Source organism: Macrotis lagotis, chromosome 3 (assembly GCF_037893015.1).
Source record: "Macrotis lagotis isolate mMagLag1 chromosome 3, bilby.v1.9.chrom.fasta, whole genome shotgun sequence".
Classification (NCBI taxonomy): Eukaryota; Metazoa; Chordata; class Mammalia; order Peramelemorphia; family Peramelidae; genus Macrotis; species Macrotis lagotis.
The window spans coordinates 220,739,598-220,762,470 of record NC_133660.1 but is presented as its reverse complement, the minus strand read 5'-3'; the positions used below and the strand labels follow the sequence as shown (position 1 = coordinate 220,762,470).

At 37.4% G+C, this 22,873-nt stretch overlaps 1 protein-coding gene across 1 annotated transcript in view; it reads right to left on the bottom strand.

Annotated features, from left to right (window-relative positions):
• The window catches only part of NOP14 (NOP14 nucleolar protein), a 65,535-nt gene that overhangs the window by 14,703 nt on the left and 27,959 nt on the right, over positions 1–22,873 (bottom strand). The window contains exons 4-12 of the mRNA XM_074229878.1: positions 18,705–18,844; positions 15,261–15,395; positions 13,707–13,829; positions 12,725–12,856; positions 11,122–11,419; positions 8,678–8,808; positions 5,409–5,494; positions 4,590–4,725; positions 263–364 (exon numbers count right to left, since the gene is read on the bottom strand). Coding sequence (XP_074085979.1) covers positions 263–364; positions 4,590–4,725; positions 5,409–5,494; positions 8,678–8,808; positions 11,122–11,419; positions 12,725–12,856; positions 13,707–13,829; positions 15,261–15,395; positions 18,705–18,844 — 1,283 coding nt within the window. The remainder of the gene's footprint in view (positions 1–262; positions 365–4,589; positions 4,726–5,408; positions 5,495–8,677; positions 8,809–11,121; positions 11,420–12,724; positions 12,857–13,706; positions 13,830–15,260; positions 15,396–18,704; positions 18,845–22,873) is intronic.

Below are 22,873 nucleotides of genomic sequence, written 5' to 3'. Positions count from 1 at the left end.
GTCATTACCAACTTGAAATGACCAGTTCTGAAGATTACCCTTTACCTTGGCCTTTAGTCTCTTGTTGCTAAATTTAGTTTTTCCAGCTTTTATCACAGGACTATTTGGAATACAGAGTATCAAGGACTGAGCCTGAAAGTATTCATTATCCTGATGTCAGGTGCATCACACCTAATAAATGGCTGTAGCCTTTTCACACTTTCCAAGATTACTTCTCCTATAGGCAAAGTCTTAAATGAAAGTTAAACATTTCATGACATACCTTAGTCAGGATTTGACTCATACACACTAGTGCAGGAGTTACAACTGGATGCCAGAAGTCAGAAGTCGGAAATAATATTCCAGTAATTTTCAAATAAATGAGCTGAAAAAGTTTATTATTAACAAAAGATTAGAGAAGTAGAAGAATACAGTTTTTCAAAAGTACTTAAAATCAAAAATAAGTGATTGTAAATATACAGAAAAAAACTAGCATAAAGCTGGCTAACATTTACCTATTGGTCTCTCCAAAGGTTTTATGATAAATTTAGATATACTTCTTGTTAGCTTTTCAGAAAGCCCATGAGAGTCCAGTTATTAAGCATTCCTTTGTCTTCATCCCACTCTTCTCCTGGTCCCCCCAAGATGATCAATTATTTTAAAAGATGCAATTTTTTTTAAAAGAAAGATTTTATTTAATTTGAATTTTATAATTTTTCCCCCTAATCTTGCTTCCCTCCCCCCACAGAAGGCAGTTTGTTAGTCTTTACATTGTTTCCATGGTATACACTTATCTAAGTTAAATGTGATGATAGAGAAATCATATCCTTAAGGAAGAACAATAAAGTAAAAGAGATAGCAAAATTACGTAATACAATAACTTATTCTCCATCACAGCCCAAAATTATGCCTGGTTGTTGCACTGATGGAATGATCAAGTCCATCAAGGTTGATCATCACCCCTCATGTTGCTGTTAGGGTGTACAATGTTTTTCTGGTTCTGCTCATCTTACTCAGCATCAGTTCATGCAAATCCTTCCAAGGCTTCCCTGAATTCCCATCCCTCTTGGTTTCTAATAGAACAATAGTGTTCCATGACATACATATACCAGTTTGTTAAGCTATTCCCCAATAGAAGGACGTTCACTTAATTTCCAATTCATAGCCACCACAAATAGGGCTTTTGTACAAGGGTTGTTTTTACCCTTTTTTATCATCTCTTCAGGGTATAGACCCAGTAGTGGTATTGCTGGGTCAAAGGGTATGCACATTTTTGTTGCCCTCTGGACATAATTCCAAATTTCTCTCCAGAAAGGTTGTATGAGTTCACAGCTCCACCAACAATCTAGTGTCCCAGATTTCCCACATCCCTTCCAACATTGACCACTGTCCTTTCTGGTCATATTGGCCAGTCTAAGGAGTGAGGTGGTACCTCAGAGATGCTTAAATTTGCATTTCTCTAATAAATAATGATTTAGAGAAAGTTTTCATATGACTATGGATTGTTTTGATTTCCTCATCTGTAAATTGCCTTTGCATATCCTTTGACCATTGGTCAATTGGGGAATGGCTTGTTTTTTGAAAATCTGACTCAGTTCTCTGTATATTTTAGAAAAGAGTCCTTTGTCAGAAATACTAGTTGTAAAAATTGTTTTCCAATTTACTAGATTTCTTTTAATCTTGGTTACAGTGGTTTTAAAAAATGCAAATGTTAATCAGAAAGATTCATAACCAAGGAAATCACTGACTAATTCCTATGTGTGGGGTGGGGTCTGAAACTAGAAGGTCAAAAAGCTGACAGAGTTAATTGTTCTGGTGGATTAAATGGACTTGAAATTCCAAGATTTACCAGTTTGGAAACAACCTGCCCAATCCTGTGTTTCAGTTTCCTCCTCCTTAAAATAGGGCTAAAATAATTTCTGCTACCTATCTCACAAGGCTGTTGAAAGGAAAGGACTATAGAAATCAGCTATGTTCTGGCAAGGATGCTGACTATTAAAAGTCCTTTTGTCTTTTCCAGGGATAATCTTTCATTAACTTTGTTAGAGGAACTAACAACATTCTATAGAAAGAGAAGCTTCTCTTCCCTTGCTTTATGCTCAGAGAATACATTTCTGATGAGAGCAGTAATGACAGGATAGCATATCCCTGCCCATGGATGCTGCTTCTGCTGCCACACCTGACATCTCTTGTAGACTATTGGATGCCTCTCCTTTTCCACCTTTGCAATAACACTGACATAGTCTATAGATAACATTTTTAAAAGTTCCAGACTTGTATATTAAATTGCATAATTACAAGAGCAATCAAAAGATGCTTTCAGGGGCAGTTAGGTGGCACAGTGGATAGAGCACCAGCCCTGGAGTCAGGAAGACTTGAGTTCAAATCAGGCTTCAGACACTTAAAATAATTACCTAGCTGTGTGATCTTAGGCAAGTCACTTAACCCCACTGCCTTACAAAAACTAAAAGATGCCATAGAAAAATACCCCAAACTAGACATGCTCTGGTTAGCCTAAGAACAAATCTAGGTTCAAAAGATAACACAGGGAAACTGATGTTAGGTCAAACTCTGGAAAAACTTTTTAATAGCGGAGTTACAGTCAGCCCTGTCCTGGAGTTGTTTAGGTGAGGATGTAGAAAGAATTGAATTACCTTGCAGCTTTTCAATTCTTTAATTCTCTCTGCCTGGGGAGTAGGGGGTGGGGGAAGGCTGGATTTGTGGAAGGATACTTCTACTCCTGCCCTGTGTTAGAAGAATACATTTTTCTATATAGTTATCTCTCTACTTTTAAAATGAATCTGGAATTAGGATGGAACCTTTGAGGTTAAGAAGAACTGTTTTTTATCACTGTGATCATTTCAGAAAAGACTAGAGTTCACACTTTATCCCAAACAACTAGTTTATGAGGAGCACAGATATCATCTTCAGGGGCTTTTGATTAGTAAAACCAATACTTTAAAGAGTCTGATAAGAGGCTCAGATTCCTAAAGTGAATAAAAATGCCTCTATTCCTACTTGTGGCATATCAGGGTCATTTCCTGCTCTTGCTTCCCAAGTGTGGGAGTACCATACTGCTGTGGTGGGGCCTCACTATAATCTGAACATTCTTTTTCTTGCTCCCTATCTATGTTTATTTAATTTCTGTTCACTTTACAAAAGGATCAAATACCTCTAGTATATGCTGTTCCCTGAGCAGTGTCACCTCACAAAACATGGGCTGGAACTGAAATCAGGAGACAGTAGCTACAAATTGTCAAACTACTTCTTTGAAGTATGACCTTGGGCAAGTTCTTTCCTTTAGTTTTTTCCTCTATAAAAAGAAGGAAAATCTAACTAGGTAACTTCTAAAGCTCTTATTTTCTTGACCTTGTGATCAAATATTTGGACTCATTTAAATAAATCTCATTTATTCTTTAATCTCAAGGTTAGTGGGGCTTAGGGTAGGCGATGATTTTAAAATTTATGATATTCTAGTATGTTAATTAGTTATTTGACCACAGATGCCAATAAGCTGGGAAATCTAATTTCTGACCTTAGCTTTGTTATACTCCAAGAAATCTTATGAAATCTTTAAAAAAATAAAAACTCTTAAAACTTAAATACCTACTATACAACATATTGAAATATTGAAAGTCAAAGTAGGGGCAATAAAATTATTTTAAGGTAAGGTCTCAATCCCCATGTAGATGGGGAATCACAGGATAAGTGATCTTATAACGGTATAGGAAATGGTTAATAACTACTAATTGGTCTGACCCCTTCCAATTTGTAATACTTTAGAGTACATCACAAGTTAGCACAATTATGTATTAGAGTAGCCACTAAAATACAAAAGTCATGTGAAAGTCTAAGGCACATCACACACTTCTATTTCAAAAGTTTAGTCATTAACAATGGTTATTATTAAGAAAGAGAGGCTGATAAATGTTTTTGACCATTAGGAAAATAGGTTAATTTGGGCTCAAGAAAGATGATGTGTTCTAAAAGGGGAAAATACTGAACTTGGAGTAAGACAATTTGGAAGCTATGACTACAGACATCAACAAACCTTAGTAGCAAGTCTCTCTAAACCTCCTTAGTAAAATGGAAGATGATGTTAAAGCAGACAGTCTAACTTTTCATCCTGCTCCTTGTTGCCAGATTGTGGGGAATGACTTTGGGAGAGTACACCATAAGCTGGGATGGGTTAGACAATAGGTCTGGTAGAAGAAGTGGACACGATGCTGAAGCTCTCCCAAATCTTGATCAAGGCCTTGGATTCCTCTAGTGTGTACTGATGGTGCTTCAGAAGTGAGTGATCATTGGATTATTTAAATTCTATTAGGTATCAAAATTAAAATAAGGTCCTAGTGATTTTGAATCAAATTTAGGCTTTTTTTATTAAAAATATTTTACTTAATTGTTCATACATGAAAAATTCTCCTAGGTCTTATTTGATTCCATTTTTCAGAGTATTCATGAAGCCCTGGGGACTACACAAGCTTTGGAAGCAACACTGTATTATATTCTAACTAGCCTTTTTGAGAAATGTAAAATAGAACTTAATGTCTAAATTGTACATTATGAGAAAAATAACTAATTTTTATTCAACAGAACATGTTACTTACCACATCTAATCCCGGAAATGCTGCACGACCTTTGATTTCAATCATTTCTTCCATCTCATGAACAACGTCTCTGAGGACAAATTTAACAGAACTGCTTGCAAATTCAGGAAACATCTGGCAAAGATTGTACAACTGCCTGTTAACCAGAAACACAAGTCATCATCCAACCACTCCAGATAATAAAACCAAGACAGAGGAGAAAAAAAAAATGAACCAGAACTCCACCTCATTGCAACACCAATGTAAAGTTACCTGTTAGTTGTTACTGATTGGCTTCAACACTAAACTCCTGTTAATAATTAAAACTAGAAGGTCTTTGGTCAAATTCACTTTTTCATATTCTGCTAGATTTCTGAATGATCAAGACCATAACCTTTCTAACAGACCTGTGTTTTAGCTCAGACTTGGTCATGAATCTCACTAAACGACTTGAGGGCAAATGATTTTTCTTCTTTGAATAGTAGTTTCTTCCACTATAAAATAAAAGGATTGGATCAGATGCTCCTAAGGTCCCTTTCCTGGTCTAGGAGATTTTAAATATTTACGGGGCACAGATAATGGGGCCACATGAAGCACCTTAATCCCTTTATAATATCCTGGATGCATTTAAAAAACTTTTTGTTTATTTATTTAAGGCAATGGGGTTAAGTGACTTGCCCAAGGTCACACAGCTAGGTAATTATTAAGTGGCTTAGGCCAGACTTGAACTCAAGTACTCCTGACTCCAGGTCCAGGGCTCTATCCACTGCGCCACTAGCTGTCCCATTTTTGAAAAAATCACAATCTATTTCAAAGAACGTAATACCATTTTTTACTTACACAACTAACTTGTCAATAGTCTTTAGATCTGGTGGAGTCTTAGTAGCCAAATCCCCAATGTACTCCAAGAGGAAGCCAAACAGTTTCTATAAGAACATCAACAAGAAAATGATATACTGATTAATATAAAAAGGAAAATAATTCTCATCATTTAAATACTATCAGTACCCAGGCTTTCCACCTAAAAACATGTGGAGAGACATTAAGAGAATAGATCCTTTGCAATTTCAAGGTTCATCAATTAAATTAACTGCAGCATATTCAGCAGAACCAAAAGCCTTAGAAGCAAAATGACTTGACCAATATCATACATCTCAGGTTTCCTCATTCCTGGTCAGAGTTACTGGTATGTATCAAAATACTGGAAGAGGGAAGAGAAGAGTACCTACAGGCAGGCAAGACAGAATGTGAGGCAAAAGAATTGAAGACCACCCGGGATGGTTAAGCTGATGCCTGCCTACACCCTATCTTTCCTCCTCTTCATTTCATCTCTATTGCCAGCTCTCCCCTTTCTCTTATTCTTCCTTTATCACCACCAAGTCAGAGAATACAATTAGTATCCTTGAGACAGACATTAGTCTGTCACATGTGAGACTTGGTCACTAATCTCACTATACAACCTGAGGGCAAATGATTTTCCCTCTTTGGATAGTGGTTTCTTCCTCTGTAAACTAAAAGGAGTGGATCAGACGCTCCTAAGGTCCCTTTCTTGGTCTGACCATCTTGTTTGATAGAGGTGATGGATGAGACTAGAGAAGGGAAGGGCTCAAGCAAGGTTACAGAGCTAACTGGCAGCAGAGTTACAGCTCTGGGAGTCTGGGGTCCTCCTTGGGACACTTTCCATTACTTTGATTGAATTCTTCTCTTCTGGGACCCATCCATCTGAACTGAAAGCAACAAGAGGGTTGTTTACTTATTGAGCACCTTTGCTTCTTGCTAGGTTAGTTCCTGGGAGGCAAGTTCCAGGGATATAGACAGATAAAAAGAATGAGCTCTGCCCCTCTAAGAAGATAAGATCAACACAAATAAAACCACTGTGAACATAACAATGTCTTAATATTCATGGAAGTTCAATTTTGAGGTACAGGAATCTGCAGAAGGGACTAAGGGAGGCTTTTAGCTATTGCTGCTGAAGGATTTTTTTTTTTTTGGTTTGGTCTTAGATGTTGAAGGGTGAAGGATTAAACTGAGATATTCCCTATCAGCTGACTTGATCCAAGGAAAAGAAACTTCCTGAGCACACTAAACTGAAGCATGTTGATCAAAGCATATTCCAGAGTAGAGAGCTAGGGAACATTCCTAGTAAACAATGTTTTGGGGTTCACACCTGCAGATCTGACCTGTTCCTGGGGTGTTTACCTCAAGACACCAGGAGAATGCGATTGTACTCAGGATCTGAGGGTGTTTGGTAGAAACTTGCAGATCAAAGTTCAATGGAGAATGCCTTAATAATCTTGGGTTATAAGTAAATTCTTATTTAAAGATTTAAGAACAGAGTGAGCATGTCCTTGTGGGGACGGATCTGAACCGATCAAATAAAAAAATCTATGCAGCTCATAAGCTTTTCTGTCATAGATGGGGCTAATGACTAAACTGAAAACTTCTTTTTGGTAAGACGTCTTTTATGACATGTCTGGACATGGAATTAACTGTTGTATGCTGGGCAAGGATGCACCTTCAGTTTCCTCCTCTATAGGATAGAGATAATAATGATGGCATCTACCCTATTTCAGAGGGTGGTGACTGAAAATGACTCCAATAAGTCCCATATTTTCCTATCTGTCTTTGCCTACCTAACTCTGCTCCCTCCTTTAAGATCCACCTTAGATGCTACCTAATCAGATTCTCCCTAGTCTGGAAAAGTATATGGTTCCCTTCTTTCTTCTGAATTAGCAACATTTCTGTCTGTATTTAGGGTCACTAATCACCACCTATCTTTTCGAAGTGTTCATGGACTGGTCTTCCCTACTGTACTGAATTAACTCAAGGGTAGGAAGTGTATCTTGTTTGTCACCTCCACCATTGAGCTCAGTGGCCTGTAGACAGCAAATGCCCATTTTATAGGTGGCTGGCTTAGGGGGTTAGGGTAGAATAGATGACATGATGTTTGAATGTTTACACTGTGAGGATCTGAGCCTCACAGAGCCTTGAAAGTTAGGGCAGCAGGCATAATTATCTCTGTTTTACAAGCTAAAATAAAACAAAAACAAAAACAAATCACCAAGGTGAAGAGTGATCTGCCCCAGGGTTGGAGTTGAGAACTGAGCACAAAGTGATGATAATGAGGACAGAAATGGGTTCAATATGGATAAGTTCCAATACATAGAACTATGATATCAGGGAAATGATGCCAAGCCAAGTACATGAAGTGGATTTGAATGAGAAGATGCTTTGCTAGATGCTATGCTAAGTCACCAGCCTCACTTTCTCCTCTAGAGCCAACTGTATCCAGTGGCCAGATATGAACCGAGACAACCAGAGATGACCCTGGATAGGAGGCAATTAGGGTTAAATTACTTGCCCAGGGTCACACAGCTAGTTGGTGTCAAGTATCTGAAGCCACATTTGAACTCCTGTCTTCCTGACACCAAGACTAGCACCCTATCTAAAGGGACCTTAGAGATCACCATATCACTTAGCAAAAAAGGAAACTGAGGCCCAAGGAAGTAACTTACCCAAGTTCACTCATCTTAGTTAATAAATTATAGAACCAGTATTTGAACCTCTCACTTCAAATCTATTGCTTTCTATCATTCTGAGTTAATTTTGAGTGAAACTGAAATTTATCAGCTAGTTAGATCAGTATGGCTGGAACAGAACTGTACATTCTAAGAAGAGAAGGAAAATTGGTTAAGGCCAAACTATGGAAGGTCCTAAAAATTGGGCTCAGAAATTTGGACTTGAATTGATGATAATGAAGGATTCTGAGCAGGGGGCAACATACTCAAGCAATTACAAGTCTGAGAAACAACTGGAAGGGAGAACAAATGGGTCCTTGGTAGTTAATTGGATACAGAAGAAGAAATAGAGTCAAAACCGAGTGGGGCTTGAATGAAACGTAGAATCTGAGTCCATATGAGAATTAAAACACAATCACCATGGCCCCAGCCCTGTGTTGAACATACACTAGCATTCAATCAGCCCTTACTGACAATGATCCTGGCAGTGTGGACGTGTTTGCTCACTCTATGGTTATAGTACCCTCCAGACATCAGCAGCCTTATAAATAAAGAACAGCCCTCCAGATTTCTTCCAAACGTGTAACATACTTCTAATTTTGCTTTGTTTCCCACAGCAAGACTTGGATGGTTGCATTTCTGAATTCTCTCAATCACCACAAGCTGCTGTTCTGTTGATTTTCCTGAGAGTAAAGACTTAAGTTCCTCATAGGAATCAGGAGCTATAAAGAAATAATAATCAAAAATGTCTCATGAACAGTATATCCAAAAAGTCAATGAAAATGTTTTATTTCTGAGAAAGAGTAATCATGTCTGATAACAGTGTAGTTCAGTGAAAAACATACTAGCTCTGGATTGAAGAGACTCAGTTGTTAAAAATATGATTTCTGATTCTACTACTTGTGTGTATGACAGGTTACCCAAGCTTCCTAAGACTTGGTGTCCCCATCGAGAAAATGAGGGGGTTGGACTTAGCAAGTGGATTTAGCAATCAATGCCCCTTCCAGTTCCAGATCTTAAGAAGTTATTTCCCTATAAAAGGATGTTTGTTAATTGTTTAAACTGAAGAAATCTTGAAGCTTATTTTAATTTCATATTGAATTTTATAAGACCAAAAATCTCACTAAAGGAATCATCCCCAAATATTTGTCCAACAAGAATCATCTTAAAAATTCAAAGAGGAGGTGGAGTTAAAGTTCAGAGAACCATGGTACTGAAAAATGGAAGGGACTTTAGAGATTATCTAGTTCAACTCCTTGATTTTACAGATGAGGGAATTGAAGGTGTTGATACATAAATGTGGCAAAATGCATTACATGGATTCAGAACTAGATTGTCTGATAATGCCCAATCCAGTTCTCTTTCCACCAAGTCGTACCAACCCTATGCTCTGAATTCCAATACTGACTCACAGGATCAGTTTACTTTAGAATGAAACTGGAAATGCGTTGTGATTAGTGAGGACCCTAGCCTGGAAGAAGGTACAAAATGGGATAGTCAGTTCTCAGGTTGAATAGAGAGGAGTCAGAATGTGGATGGTGTCAAATGCCAGACTGAGGAGTCTGGGTCAAATCCCAAATGGAATGGAGTAGCACAAGTTTCTGAATGACAAGATATAATGCAAATGACTCAACCCAAGTCTATGTAAAACTTCCAACTTCTGAAAACCTTTTGGTCTGGACTAGGATATCACTGATAATAGCTACCTACTATTGAGCAATCTCCTTTTACCAATGCAGACTAGAAAGTGCTCTCCAACTGAAGGTCTGCCTAGGTCACTGACAGGTTAGCTGACTTGCCCAGATCACACGGTCAGTAAATGGCAGAACCAAGTGGACATCTCTTAGGCCTTCTTGAGTATGAGGCTACATCTCTAGTGATTATGCCACGTTGCCTCTTTCTGAAAGTCTTCCAAAGAGATTCTTGCTTCAACTCTCCTCTACATCTTGTTTCTCTCAGTGCTGGCTTCTTATATTTCACTGATTCCTGTTTTCCATTCCTGAACCACAATAAATGCTATTTATTGTAGATGAGCCACCACACAGAAGCAGTGAAGGATAGACAGTATGATTAGAGATAGAAAATCCCTATTTTACTTTACTTAAGCTTCAAGATTTCTTCAGTTTAAACAAGTAACAATCTGGATTAGTATAAAACCATGTAGGTGACATCACCAGGGAGTTTTGTGGGGTAAGACATGGCAGTACAAATAGCAACTGAGGCATGTGAACATCTAAGTGGCATTTTTAATCTATATTAATAATTTGAGATTTACAATAGAGTTCTAAAAAGAGAAGTTTTTTCCCATGGAAGAGCCTATCAAGGAGGATTTAATTTACAAAGTTGTACATGGGAATTAAGTGGTAGCTTGCTTGGATAAAGCCTTTTTACTAACAAACTTATTCCACACACCACAAAAAAGTGTTTCTGCTTCACAACATTAACTAGGAAATGTTCATGGAAGGTCTTATATAGGAAGGGGCTGATTTGCATTGGTCAAGCAACTGGTCTATTGACAGTGTCCTACAGTCATGAAGAAAATCAACTTTAATTCCAGGATTTCTTTATCACTATCCCCCAAAAGCAAAAAGTGTGAAAATACAAAGGTCCTCTCATAACAGGAATTACTTTGTTCTGGGGGCAGCTAGGTGGCACAGTGGATAGAACACTGGCCCTGCAGTCAGGAGGATCCAAGTCCAAATCTGGCCTCATACACTTGATACTTACTTAGCTGTGTGACCTTGGGCAAGTCACTTAACCCCATTGCCTTGCAAAAACAAACAAACAAAAAAGAATTTACTTCACTCTCATCTATGGATACTCTGCACACCAATAAAGGGTAAATGTTAACTCAGTTAAAGCCTCCTAAAAGGGACCCAGAAGGGATACAGGGGTACTAAAATAAAATCAAAGTAAAAAGTACATTATTTCCTTTGTGATTTGACTTTTTTCCTTTCCAGATATACAAAAGAAAGTGTTATGAGAGCTTTTCCCAAATCATCTAAGATACAAGAAAAATCCATTTCTTTGCCTACCAGCAAATGTATATGGGAGCTCAGATCTAGCAGCTTCTATCATTGCTTTTTGGTTTGCATTATTTGTTTTTTTTTCAGGTGTCTGGCCTTGCTTTTTTTTTTGATGTTCATGTTCAATATCTTCTTCCTCACTGTCCATATCAGACTCAAGGTCAGAGTGATTATCTGAGACATCACTTTCTTCTGAATACTCAGTGTCTTGCTCTTTATCCCCTTCCCTTTCACTGTCTTCTTCACTGCCTTCTTGGGCTTGTTCTTCTTCATTAGGGTCATCAATTTCTTGATAAATCTTCCCATCCTTATAATAGAAAAAAAATTATTCATTCATAGGAAATCCAGTAGGCACAATAGTCAAGACAAAATGTTCAAGATAAAGGAGTAAAGAAGAGAATCTGAGCATAATGTAATCTCCACAGGGTACAATTAAAACAGGGTCCAAGCATTATTTGCATCTGCTACCAATAGTTAAACATAAGAATGCTAGCTTCACTTTCAGACTCTCCCTTTTTTTCATCCACAATATTCACAGGGTTTTGGCCTTTAATGCCTCTGGACAGCTCTCTAGTTTCCTTACATACATCTCACTCCACTCCATGATGCAGCAATGCTGGCTGTTGTACTGACCCCTGCACAAGTCACTTTAGGCCACTCCACTCCCAAATCCACTTTTCTCTGTATCTCTCCTGCTTGGCATGGTATAAGACACACATCGCTGACCTGATGTGACCTGATGTTTGAGGCTGCAAGGGAGCTGTGGAGGAAGGAGGCAGAGGGAGGGAGCTGACAATCTGCCAAGGGCCAACAGTTCAAGGGCTTCCCTGTGCTGAGGCTGCATCAACAGGGACTTGATATCCACAACAAGGGAGCTTACAGTCTTGCTGGTCTCCACCCTCATCAGACCACATGTGGAACATGCTGTTCAGTTATGGGGGCCATACTTCATAAGGAATGCTGACAAGCAGCAATGTGACAAGAGCTTAGCAACCAGGATGGTGAGGGGATTGAAAAACCTTCTAGAAGGACAGGTTGAAGGGACTGGGAATGTTTCACCTTGGGAAGAAAAGTCTTTGGGAACATGATGAAACTTAATGTGTTTTGACCCTGAGGGGAGAACTAAAACCAAGGAGTAGATAGAACAAAGGGCTAGATTTGTAAAGGAAACTTATGTTAGAGGAAAAAGAGTACATCCATGACCACAAACATTTCTTCTAATACTAAAACTCTATGATGTTTCAAGGTGAACACAATTCAGAATTGTGGTATCTGTTCTACTATATAAAAATAGGTTTATAGATAAACCACTCACCTATGATAAGAAACAGCTGAAGTGAACAAATGAATGGGAAAAAAGTTTTCAATGATTTTAACTATCTGTAAACATCCAGGGAGGAAAGGTAAATAGGTATCTTCTCAATAAATGTTTTGACATTTGACTATATCAGTAAACACTGAAACACAGCATTATGCAGAAGTCATTTTAAAGAAAAAATTAAGGGCTCCTTTCAAAAAAAAATACAGTATTAAGATGAATTTATTAGTGAACACCATTACTGAAAAAATGATTTTTAAAAAACTTAGAATGCTGAAAACTCAAATCTCTTACTTTGTAAGAAAGTAAACGCCGATCATCTTTATCCAGAATAAAGCCATCATTTAAATCATCTGCTGACATGTGCTTTGGTTTCTTAATATTTTCATCTTCCTCCTTTCCAAGCATCCGGCGAAGTCTATCAGCCTATCCCAAATAAGAACAGTAACAACAAAAAACAGTTTACATTACAGGTAAGACAAGACACAAAAACTTGGGCAACTTGTTGTCAGCACTAAATTGCTGAATAAAGGATTAAAAATGTTTTGTTATGTTCTAGGATGACTCATTTGTATTACTGGAATGAATGGTAAGACACTGGAGCATTTACAATTGTGCACTCATATGTAAGATATTAGAAACTATCATATTTACCAAAGAAAATGAAGTTTTCTTTGAAGTTGAAGGCCTTCTATCTTTGGTTATAGCGGAAACAGCTTTACAGTCACTCACACCTATTCATTCTTGCAGTCTTTTCAGTCAAATAAAGCAATTTCTTATTGGAGATATAGGCATACATTTATATATGTGTGTGTATGTATATATATACACACACACAAACACACACACACATTCATATATCTACACCCACATACTTAGTACAGTGATATTCTACTAATAACTCTGTGTACACTGCATAACAAAAGCACATCAAATAAAAAATTATCTCTTCTAAATATGTTAATTGATGCATTGTTATGATACAATGTTTATTGTTAGTCTAAATTAATACAACTTAAATCTACTTCTGGGCCACAATAAAATTACTAGATATCAGTCTACCTCCTGAAGGCTGAATTTTCAGTCTGTACCATTTTTCTTTAAAAACCTTTTTTTTAATAGAAAAGAAAAATGGAAACAGTTTTACAAGATAAACTTAAGTACTTCCATCATTTTCTGCTGTTGTTGAGCCTCTTTTGATTCAAGAAGGCCATTACCACTAGTTCCAAGTTCACAACAAAGAGGAAAAGGAAAGAATCAACTTGGTTTGGGGTACCTCTAATTTTTTGAGTCGTGCTTGCTCCTCTTTGGCCAACTCCTCCTCAGTCTTCATCCTGTCTGAGGGCTGCGCCTTCATTTCAAATCCAAGCTCCCGGACCATTATGTCATATGCGTCAGGCTAAGGAGAAAACAAGCCCTTTCAAGTAAGAAATGCTTTGCCTTCAGAGACCTCTGCCAACAGACATCTGGCAATAGATAGCAATGGCTGGGAACAGGTCTGGAAGCAGCCAAACCACATCTAACTCTTCTGCCAGAAGAAAAACTATCTTAATAGTACTTAAGGAGTAAAGAAATCAACGAAAAAGAAGACCTTGGAAGACTAGAAAAACCCTCTCAAAACACACGGATTTGCAAAAATAGTGTGTACTCAAAAACAAAAATATTTATACATTAAATTAGTAAAAACAGGATCTTTCTAGGACTGGAAGAAATCTTTCATGAGGTTATACGTCCAATATATGGGAAATTTGTTTAAAATGTCATTAAATGATAGGACTGGCTCAAAACACATTACATGCTGAGAAAGAATTATGAAGAGTCAAGAGTCAAGTCAAAGCCTGTTCAAATGAGAGTTGTTTTCCAAAAAGTAGCTACTCATAGGAGGGCTTTTAAGTAATTGGGAGCAGGAGGAAAAAAAGAATATTTAGGAACTAGATTAAAAAAAAGTATTTGAGAAAAAAATTGTCTATTAGAAAGAGCAGAAGACTAGTTAAAAAAAATCACATTGAAACTTCTAAATGCAGAAACTAGGCCATTTTGTGACACAATAAAAATACCCATCTAAAAAATCTGTTAATGCTGAAAATAATTCTGATTCCTCTTGGACCGGCAATAATGTAATTTTTTTTTTTAGGTTTTTTGCAAGGCAGTGGGGTTAAGTGACTTGCCCAAGGCCACACAGCTAGGTAATTATTAACTGTCTCAGGCCGGATTTGAACTCAGGTACTCCTGATTCCAGGGCTGGTGTTCTATCCACTGTGCCACCTAGACACCCCAATAACTTAATTTTTTTAAAGGACAATCTGGAACCCAAGGCAAATGACTAAAGCCAAAAGGAACTAGACTTAGTTAACCTAGTTTCTTTCCCATCTTATATCATCCTTTTCCCTTTCAGATGTTAATAAGCTTTAGTTAAAATAGACCACTCCCTGATTCCTCTACAGTTTCAGGGCTCTTTCTTACCTAGGTACCTTTGCTTCTGCCTATTGAAAGACTGAATTCTTCAAGCCCTTTTCAAATGTTGCCTCTTCTATGAATCCTCTCCAGAATTGCATTGCTTATACCTTACATAGATAGCCCTTCTGACATAGTACATTCTGCAGGAGAAACCTCATGTTTGTGCATGTCTCACATCCTCTGTTAAAGTCTAAGATCCTTGAAGGCAAGGACTTTGTTCTCCTTTGTACATAGCTGGTCCCTAAGAAATGGTGGTGCAATGAATGACTGAATAAAAAGGGCCAGCACAAACTTGATGGCCTTAAAACTCTGCTCTGGCTGAAAGAATTAGAAGACATTTAATTTAGTGCTGAGTTAAATGATCAGCTCATACCTTAGGTTTTTCTTCTTTATCCTTTTTTTCTGACTTGGAGGTTTTGTGAGATAACAGAAACTGGATTTCTTTCCAATCACTGTCCAATTTCTCAGTGAGCTCAAGGGCATTTTCTCGTTGAGCCTGTCTCTCACGCTAGGGAAAAAAAAACACATTACCTATTATTCACTTCAGACTAAATATTCTAGATTTTAACAAAAAAAAAAGCAGACACATAGTCCAACATCATCATGACAATAAAAACACAAACAGTACAAGTTGATATTTGTTTCTGAAAGGTAAATGTTAACAAATTAAAAAAAAATCCATGCTTATGATTAGTACAATTATCCAAAACATTATACCTCTACATATGAATGATACTTTTATATAAAGACCTCTTCAAATGCTCTTTCCTTTGTTGTTAAGTTTCCCATAATCTAATCTTTCTCCCAGCTCTCATATTCCGTCAGAAGCAAAATAATAGAAAAAGGAGTGAATTTGGAGTCAGAGGATCCAGATATAAATTCAAATTCAAAAATTGTGTCACCTTACTCAAGTTATTCTAATCTCTGGGATTTAATTTTCTTCGTATGTAAAAAGAAGGGGGATACAAGTATCCTAACAATAAGTAAAGCACTCTGTTTGAACCTTATTCTTGCATGAATTATATCCTATTTTGTACCATACTTTATCTCCCTTTCAAGACAGCAAGTTTCTGGGAATCGGGGGACAATGTCTTCTCTAATAATTCTTCATCTCAATGACATGTGGCAAGAAAAGGCATGATGTTTATCAAATGAAAGCATGAAAGAAAAAAATTTAATTCTAAGTAGTATCTAAATGGTTAACCTTATTAATATATTTTATACAATCACTAGTATATACTAGGATCAGGGATCTCATCAATTTGGGAGTTTCCTCCAATGATGCATATTGCAACTTCTCTAGGTCAGTTCATCTCTAAGATTCTTATTGATGGCCGTTCAAAACTTCAGTACAGGGTGTTCAACCCAATGTGCTGGGAGCTTTCCTTGTTCTCTCTGGGTTTTTTGAATATTCCAAGAATACTTGGATTATTTATTTGTCATTCCCTGCTCTTGAGACATGACCAGGACAGTTTCACTTCTTCTGTGATGACATTCTTAACTCTTGTTTTTCTGAGGAGCTCTTCCCTGGTTCTATGTTGCAGAATGCTGGCACCCACCTCTCAAATGCCTTCTGGGGGATACTCAGATTTGGTTTTTAGAGGCAGTAGCAGTCCATACACAATACTAGTACAATGTTAGATGGATCTTTCCTTTCATTTCATAATTTGCAATTTTTCTTAAGAAATTACAGCCTGTTATCCTCTTCCTATTCAATTCTAGGGGTATAATAAGAGCAACTGGCTTTTTTCATCTGTATGTAGATGTGAATGAATCTTCAGTGTAGATGGGAAGGCAAAACTGTTTTGAGTAACTGAAGATTTCTCCCAGTGATGTCCTGGGGCTTGAATATTCAGCACAACATCACTTGCAAACCAGAATACTTGAAGGACTTCCAATATCCACAGGGAATCTTTCACAAGCTGAACTCTGCTGAATTTTCTCCTTTATAGTGACAAATATCTTTGGGAAGTATACATCTCCCTGTTTATGCCTGATCTGATATTTGAGATATCCCAAAGAATCCTGACTGATCTTAATATATGAATAAGAGACACCTTTGCTGTAAAAAAGCTTGCATTTTGTTCTACCAAATTAATTAAAATCTTTTTCATTGTTAGCATTGTATACAATGGAATCTTAATATTCTTCACATCTATCTCATAATTGTGAGGAGTCAAGATATCATCCATTATGGACTATCATTTGTGAATGCTTGCTCTTCACTAATGCTGTCATTGAGGACGTACTTGATTTCTGTAAAGATGACTTTCACAAAACCTGGATATGGACAAGATTATAGGTATGCAATCTTTTTTCTTTTTTAATTTAAGGCAATGGGGCGAAGTGACTTGTCCAAGATCACACAGCTAGGCAATTACTGTCTGAAACTGGATTTGAACTCCGGTCCTCTTGACTGTAGGGCCGGTACTCTATCCACTGTACCACCTAGCTGCCCCTAGTTATGCAATCTTTTTTTTTTAATAAGGTTTTTGCAAGGCAATGGGGTTAAGTGTCTTGCCCAAGGCCACACAGCTAGGTAATTATCAAGTGTCTGAGACCGGATTTGAACCCAGGTACTCTTGAGTCCAGGGCTGGGGCTTTCTCCACTGCGCCACCTAGCCAAACCCTACTAAGTAGTTATGCAATCTTGACAGAATTTCTGTAACATTTCATTCTCACTAACTGTATCCTGCTTGCCATTATTTTCATGAGGGACTTATTGCCCATTCTTAGTACCATAATACAGCATAACCAAATATTCAAAGAAAAATATTTCTTGTTACCTTTAGATGTCTAATAAAATTCACTTAGCTAACTTTCTTTGCCTGTCCAAGGAGAAGTTATGAACCAGGTTTCCACTTATTAGCAGCTTCCTTTTTTTTTCTGGTGTTGTTTTGTGGCAAGTATGTTAAGATTGATATGATTTTAGGGGCAGCTAGGTGGCGCAGTGGATAAAGCACCAGCCCTGGAGTCAGGAGTACCTGGGTTCAAATCCGGTCTCAGACACTTGACAATTACTTAGCTGTGTGGCCTTGGGCAAGCCACTTAACCCCATTTGCCTTGATATGATTTTAAGGCCCTCTGGTGATATCTACTTGTTGGTTACCAGTGAAGGAACTCACATTTAGAATACAAAAAGTCAAACTGAAATGTATTGGTCTAAAATCTGTATATGATTTTTACCATACTCTGCATCTTTTCCCACTTATCTGTCACCATCAATACAGAAGAAGATGGAGGAAGGAGGGAAGATATTTAGAACAGAAGATTATAGTTAATTTTATTTTGTTTCAATACTTCTCTCATTTGTGTCTCATGAAAATACTGTGAGGTAGATCTTACAAATATTATTCCTGTTTTACAGGAAGGGAAACTGAGTCTTAGAGAGGTGAAACTGAGGAAGTTGATTTATCATATCACCAGGAGGTTAGGCTGCTGGTCCCATACATCAATGCAACTAGCTATTCAAAGCTTTCTCAACATGGCAGAACTTGCCAGAGGAAAAGCCCTGTCCCCAGCAAAGGCTTTGAGACCTCAGGGCCATTTTCACTGCAGTGAAGCAGGACTTTATTTCTTCTACAAAATGTCTATATTTTAAAGTAATTATTTTTAACCATATTTTTACGAGTTGAGATACAGTCTAAATGTAATAAAACCATACACACAAAAAAAATCTTTCTGTATGTCTTTCTGTTTTGAGTAACTGAAGGGTTTTCCCCTCCAGAAGGCTCAAAACAGACATGGTATATTGCATTTATTGTTTTTATTATTATTAATATTGCTAAGCTATTTCATGCCAAGAGCAAATACCTACCTTCTCTTGTTTTGATTTTGCAATGAGCTCTTCAATAAGTTCTTTGCGTGATTTTGGTTTCTCTTCCTCCTCTCCCAGTTCAGAGATTTTCTTGCGAAGGAGCCCTCCTCCTCCTCCAAAGTGGGAAGCAGTTAACTCAGCTGGAGAAAAATAGTGGTGAGTCAACAAGATTAAATATGGAAATATGTTTATTATGTTTATATATGAATAATTTATATTAGATTGTCAAAGGGAGAGGGAAGAGAAAAATGTGAAACTCAGAACCTTATAAAAAATGATTGCTGAAAATTATCTTTACACGTAGCTGGAAAAATAAATAAGTTTTTTAAAAAAGGAGAAAAATTGTGGTGAAATAACATGAACCGCACACAGATTCATTGTTTGGGAGTGTACTATTACAGTACTTTGCCAACATTTCTACTGGAGTAGTCATAAGAAGAACTGAGTAATTTCACATTCAAGCAAAAATTTCACCCAGACCATCATGAACATGATATACATATAATAGAACTTATCAAATGTTACATCTGAGCCTTCAAGCAAATACAATGTATTGAACTTCACCCTACCCTTACAACCCTCAATGATCAGGATTACTTCCCTCCCTAGAATCAACTTTTGGAGAGAAAGAAGCAAAACACAAAGAAATGAAATCAAATCAGGGATTTATTTTTTAAGAAAGGAAGAAAAATTAGATGAGATAGAAGAAAAACCAACCAATGTCCAGTTGTGCTCTGGGATTACACTTGGTTCAGTGTCGTACATCTTCCTGTGCTATACCTAGAAAATCACCCTTCCCCTAATCATATCAATATTTGTGTTCAATAAATTTTTTATTCAGAGATGATTATGCACACAGATTCTTTTAAAGCATGTTCTTTTGATATATTTCATGTCCACTTTTTTTTTTTTAGGTTTTTGCAAGGCAATGGCGTTAAGTGGCTTGCCCAAGGCCACACAGCTAGGTAATTATTAAGTGTCTGAGGCCGGATTTGAACTCAGGTACTCCTGACTCCAGGGCCGGTGCTCTATCCACTGCGCCACCTAGCCGACCCCTTTGGTGTATTTCAGCTACAATTCGATTAAGACTTCACTTTTTAGAAACATGCATTATATAAATTAAAGCACAGGCACACCATTCATACACATATTTTAAGGATTTTAAATAAAAACTTAAAGGAGAGATGAAATGATCATTCTAGGCACTGAAGGATACGGAGCAAATTAGGCCACCAAGAGACCTGCCTCTTGCCCTCTGCTCAGATTTCACCAGGATTTCTCCTCTACCCATCACGTTTTCTGCCAAAATTCCCATTTTTTCCCTACCTCTTTGGTTTTATGCTGATGCTATGTGAGAAGGACCACCAGACACCAATCCTTGAGCCCACTTTTCATCCTTCCAAACAGTGAAGTATCTGGACCAATGTTGACTGCAGGATACGCTTCAAAAAGCAGGAAGTGCTTGGATATATACATTCTGTAAAATGAGGATCAGTGGGCCTTGCCATTCACCCTGCTGCTATTCAGGTTTTACCATCTGCTCTGCATAAGATTTTTCCACCAACATGGCAGCTGAACCATCTATCTCACCCAGTTAGAATATTAGTTCCTAGAAAATGAAGACTGGCTTGCTTTCCTGGCTGTAGGGTCAGCACAGAGCACTTTAACAAATGTTCTTTGTTCATGGACAAAGTTGAGTTTCTCTCTTTTTACCAACAGCTGATTTTATAAATACTTTTTAGTTAAGACTCATTAATATAAAGGGCTTGAAAGAAATGACTTTAAAAATAAATATCCAGGGGTGGCTAGGTGGCGCAGTGGATAAAGCACCGGCCCTGGAGTCAGGAGTACCTGAGTTCAAATCCGGCCTCAGACACTTAACAATTACCTAGCTGGGTGGCCTTGGGCAAGCCACTTAATGCCATTGCCTTGCAAAAAAAAAAAAGCCTAAAAAAATTATGTCTGTCATTTCCACCTCTGCTTATTTCCTCCCCCCTTACCAACTAATTCTTTTTTTAAATTAAGATGTGAGACATAGAAAGATTCGAATTCAAAAACTTTTATCATTTTTTTATTCACACACGTCCAAATGACATTTTAAATCATCCTGCAAAAACCATTCTGCAAAAATCCCTTTTCATTCTCACATAATTAAATGACTACTAAAATAAACTTCACTCAAAATTTTGCAAAATATCTAGCTTGGGGTTCAGGTTAATGTCATAAATAATAAGGTTTAAGTTTTGGAACAAACTGTTTTGTGTGTAACTTCGAAACTAGAGAAATCATGGAGATTAATCTGTGTCTAAAAAATTTAAAACAATTTTTCTGTCAAACACAATTACAAGAAACATTCATATATTTTTATTCCTATTAGACTAGTATTCTAGCTTCCCATACAACAAGGCACTGTGTGTGTGTGTGTGTGTGTGTGTGTGTGTGTGTGTGTGTGTGTGTGTGTGTGGAGGGGGGCTGTCAAGGGGGAAGAGGACTCCAGCACTACCCAGTAATTCATATGGGCTAAATGGAGGACAAAAGTAATGAAGTCTACTGTTGAATGGTCATAAAATGATCTGAAACAATGTAAAGTTGAAAAGAGAAAGAAAAATAAAATGGTGACCCTTTCTCTTTAAAAATCACTTAGCATCTGGCAGAATAATTGGACAACAATGTTGCCTAAGAATGCTTTTTACCTCCCAGTGTTCTTATACAGAACAGCTGGTTTTAAACTGAGTTGCTTCAATTCCTAAACCTTTTTTTTCCAATGGGTTCTCCAAATATCAAAGGGCAGTTACTTGCTTTATATTTCTTGGGTTTCCATATGCTTAAGGAAAAAAATAACAAATCCCCGCCCAAATTACATCTTTTAGCTTTGTTTTGCTTTTTCTTAAGATTTTGCAAAAGCTGACAAACTCTAACCTAAAATCAATGAAAACTAAAACCCAACTCCTAATTATATTACTGTAATTTCACAACCAGAGGTCTGAGAATGTAGAAAGACATGATTTCTAATTTCTTTTTGCAAAGGAAAACAAAACATTTAATTTCTTAGGTTTCATTCCTTAAAAAAACAACCAAATCAGGGATTGGTATCACTTCTCAAAGAAATTTACTTTTAAGTTTGTTAGTAAACAAATGCTATAAAAATTAAACATGGGCAGCTAGGTGGCTCGGAGCACTAACCCTGGAATCAGGAGGACCTGAGTTCAAATCCAGCCTCAGACACCTGATAATTACCTAGCTGTGTGGCCTTGGGCAAGCTATTTAAACCCATTGCCTTGCAAAAACAAACAAAAAAGATTAAACATGAATTGTTACTTCAAGGAAACAGTTATTTTGTAGGGAATGGGAAGTACCTCATTACTGCTAACAACCATTAACACCTTCACCCCAAGATGCCCTTCAGTAGTTATTATGGCTAAAGAGCTATCATTTGGTGTCCAAACTTTTGATTAACTTTCTGAAGCTCAACTTTCATTTTTTTGTTGGATTTGTTTTTCTGTTTCGGTTTTTGCAAGGCCATGAAGCTAACTGACTTGCCCAAGGTCACACAGATAAGCAATTATTAAGTGTCAGAGGTTGAATTTGAACTCAGGTCCTCCTGAATCCAAGACCAGTGCTCCATTCACTGTACCACTTAGCTCCCCTTAGCCCAATTTTCAAAAGACAGACACCATGTATATCAATAGGCCTATTCTTTAAGTTTTCTATGGAATAGTCTATGACTACTCTGTTCTGAGCTTTTCACAGATCTGACAAAACAGGTGCAGGGTTAGGTCTGATTCTTAGGTCAACCCCTGGTATATGAGAACTCCAAGTCACTTCAACTTCTTTCTTTCTTTTTTTATTTGCAAGGCAGTGGGGTTAAGGCTTGCCCAAGGCCACACAGCCAGGTAATTATTAAGTGTCTGAGGTCGGATTTGAACTCAGGTATTCCTGACTCCAGGGCCAGTGCTCTATCCACTGCGCCACCTAGCCGCCCTGTCACTTCAATTTCATAAGCAGCAGCAGAGAAATTACTTTTCAGTGGAGAATGAAACTGCTACAGATTATTTTTATTATATTATAATGATCATAATGGTGTGAGACAAAGCAAAATCACAAATTATATGCTTGAAGAATAACTTATATTTATCTCCCCATTTTGAAAAAATTGCTTTTTTTTCTGC